General features: G+C 31.9%; 1 protein-coding gene across 1 annotated transcript in view; it reads left to right on the top strand.

The window, feature by feature from the left end:
- Window positions 1-2,208: 2,208 nt before the first annotated feature.
- LOC109583033 (deleted in malignant brain tumors 1 protein-like) overlaps window positions 2,209-2,356 on the top strand; it is a gene marked incomplete at its 3' end in the record, with an annotated part of 8,695 nt that continues 8,547 nt past the window's right edge. Inside the window, exon 1 of the mRNA XM_019998206.1 lies at window positions 2,209-2,311. Within this exon, the coding sequence (XP_019853765.1) occupies window positions 2,209-2,311 (103 nt within the window). The remainder of the gene's footprint in view (window positions 2,312-2,356) is intronic.

Below are 2,356 nucleotides of genomic sequence, written 5' to 3'. Positions count from 1 at the left end.
GAGATCATGTTTCAAGATTTGATTGTGTCATGCAAGAGAGTGTAAGATCTTCAAAATAAAATCTTGGAAATTCACACTTGTTCTTGCTATACAAGCTTCATGCAAGATAATGTGTGATCTTGCTAAGGAAAAGATAAAAATTTCTGCAGCAGATTCACTCAAGATATGACATGATCCTGTTTGAATGGGGGATTAAATTATCATTACTTTAATTACAATATCAATAATAAATCTAATAATTCACTCAATTTAACAGTTAACATCATTCCTTAGCATCTCGACATTTCTGGTTCAATGCTGCCGCTAGTTTGGTATGATCAAAATCAGAGTACTTGATTCTTAAACATTCTAAAGAGATTCAATAGAATTAAACATCTTAATAGGCAAATATACACATACCAAATAATATCTGCACTCTTTGTGAGCCAAGTGCCTTCTTAGAGCTCTTTTTTGTTTGAAACAGTATGCCTTCCTTTTGCTCCTTTTTAGTGAAAAGAGCATCAAGAAGATTGCGTCCATAAGCATATTAATCTTTTGTCTCCATTGGAAGTAAATAAATTCCATTTCTCTAGAAAATAATTATTATTATGCTTATTTCCTGATGCTACTTTAATAACAACATATTTAGGATCACCTGCGTCTTGCTTGCATCCTTGTTTCACATGTTCATTACTAAATCCATCTCATAACTTCTCCAGAATTTCGTCTAGTTTATGATCCATTGTTATTAGTAGGGACTATAGAGCGGAAGTAAAAAATAAGTAGCTATAGTATGGGGTGCACTAACATGAATATTGCTGGAGTTGTATTAGGGTTTCTTTTCCCTTTGACCTATAGGTGTACTTGATTGCACATTTGTTGCTTTAATAAGTGATGTAGCTTCATTTAGAAGGCTTTAAGTGTCTTCTTAGCAATGTAAAATTATAAGTAACTACATGTGTGAAAAATTTATGTTCGTTTAAAAATTTATTTTCCTTGAGGTACACTGCTCTTTACGTATTATTTAGAAATTTTCGAGGATATAAATTTTTGCAAATGATGAATTTGCAGGATTTCATGAGGCCAAATTTTTGCTAAATGTTTTGAAATGTCACCATTTTTTAATAATTTTGAGTTGAAATTAATTTTCATGTATTTTAATTTTGCAAATGACCCTCCATTACACAAAATTCACGAAAATTATCTCCTCAAAAATTTCCATGCATATATAGGGTATTCCTATAACATGTAACTAAAGCTGGTAGTTTTGGAGGGTTAAAGATTTAGCAAATTTGGCACAATGATACATTCTCCAAACTTGAACTCAAAATTTTAAAACCATTATTCACATGTTTGAGTGCACATGACCGCAAATTTGGCAACTGAATTAAAACCCTTCAATTTTAATTAAAATATCAATTTACCTCTTTAGCAGCTAAAGAAGCTGTATTCTTTCTATTAATAGTGAAAACACCTTTGTTCTTTGATGTTTTTTGTCCTGAAAGTGGTGGCTCAGTTTTTCCTGTTGCTATTTACCAAAAATAATAAGAATTTTTAATTACAACTTCACTTTTTTTTCAAATTATAACATCATATGACTCATCATCTTTGGCACAAAATATAACACTCTGGCCATGAAAGATATTATCAAAATCAAGCTCTTCCCCATTCTCATTGGTGATTGTTTCCAGAGGCGTCTGAAAAATTTTCCCTGTCTGATTGCACTTGACAGTGACCTTCACCACTACATAATTAATTTAATTGGTATACATTATTCTACAGAATGTATAAAAGGTATAATTATACTTTGTAATGTACTCCTTTTTGGTTGTTAGACCAAGCTTTGAAGAAGATAACGAGGAAGTTGCCATTTCCTCCGTGATCTTGGTGATGGAAGTACAAATTGTGGCGATCCATCTTCCCCTAAACAAGTTTCATCTGAATCTTCTCAATAATATCCTGCTCGTGACAACATACTACTGATACTAGCACTATAAAGATTACAGACTAGATTTGATTCTTGTCTTCTTCAAGATGCTGCAGGCGTAAAAAAGCACGTTTGTAGAACTATCACAATCATGTGCATAAGTAAACTTAATAACTTTTAATAATAAAGTGGCAACAAGTAGTAAAGAGTGAAAATATAACTTAGAGCACTGATACCAGAGTCAGAGGTCCGTACAAATCTTACCTGGTTGACAGTAGGAATAAAATTGTTAGAACTACATTATGGAGGAGGAACAGAGCAAGGTTTACTTTACTGTTATATATTCTGAAGCTCACAGTAATAATGATAGTAATAATATTATTGAGTATATATACATGCTTGCAGGTTAGAAAATTCTGATGCTAATAATGATGATAATGGTGAATGTGA

This window comes from Amphimedon queenslandica, unplaced genomic scaffold, assembly GCF_000090795.2.
Source record: "Amphimedon queenslandica unplaced genomic scaffold, v1.1 AMPQUscaffold_13334, whole genome shotgun sequence".
NCBI lineage: Eukaryota > Metazoa > Porifera > Demospongiae > Haplosclerida > Niphatidae > Amphimedon > Amphimedon queenslandica.
The sequence above is the reverse complement of the archived record's forward strand: the minus strand, read 5'-3'. Positions and strand labels throughout refer to the sequence as shown.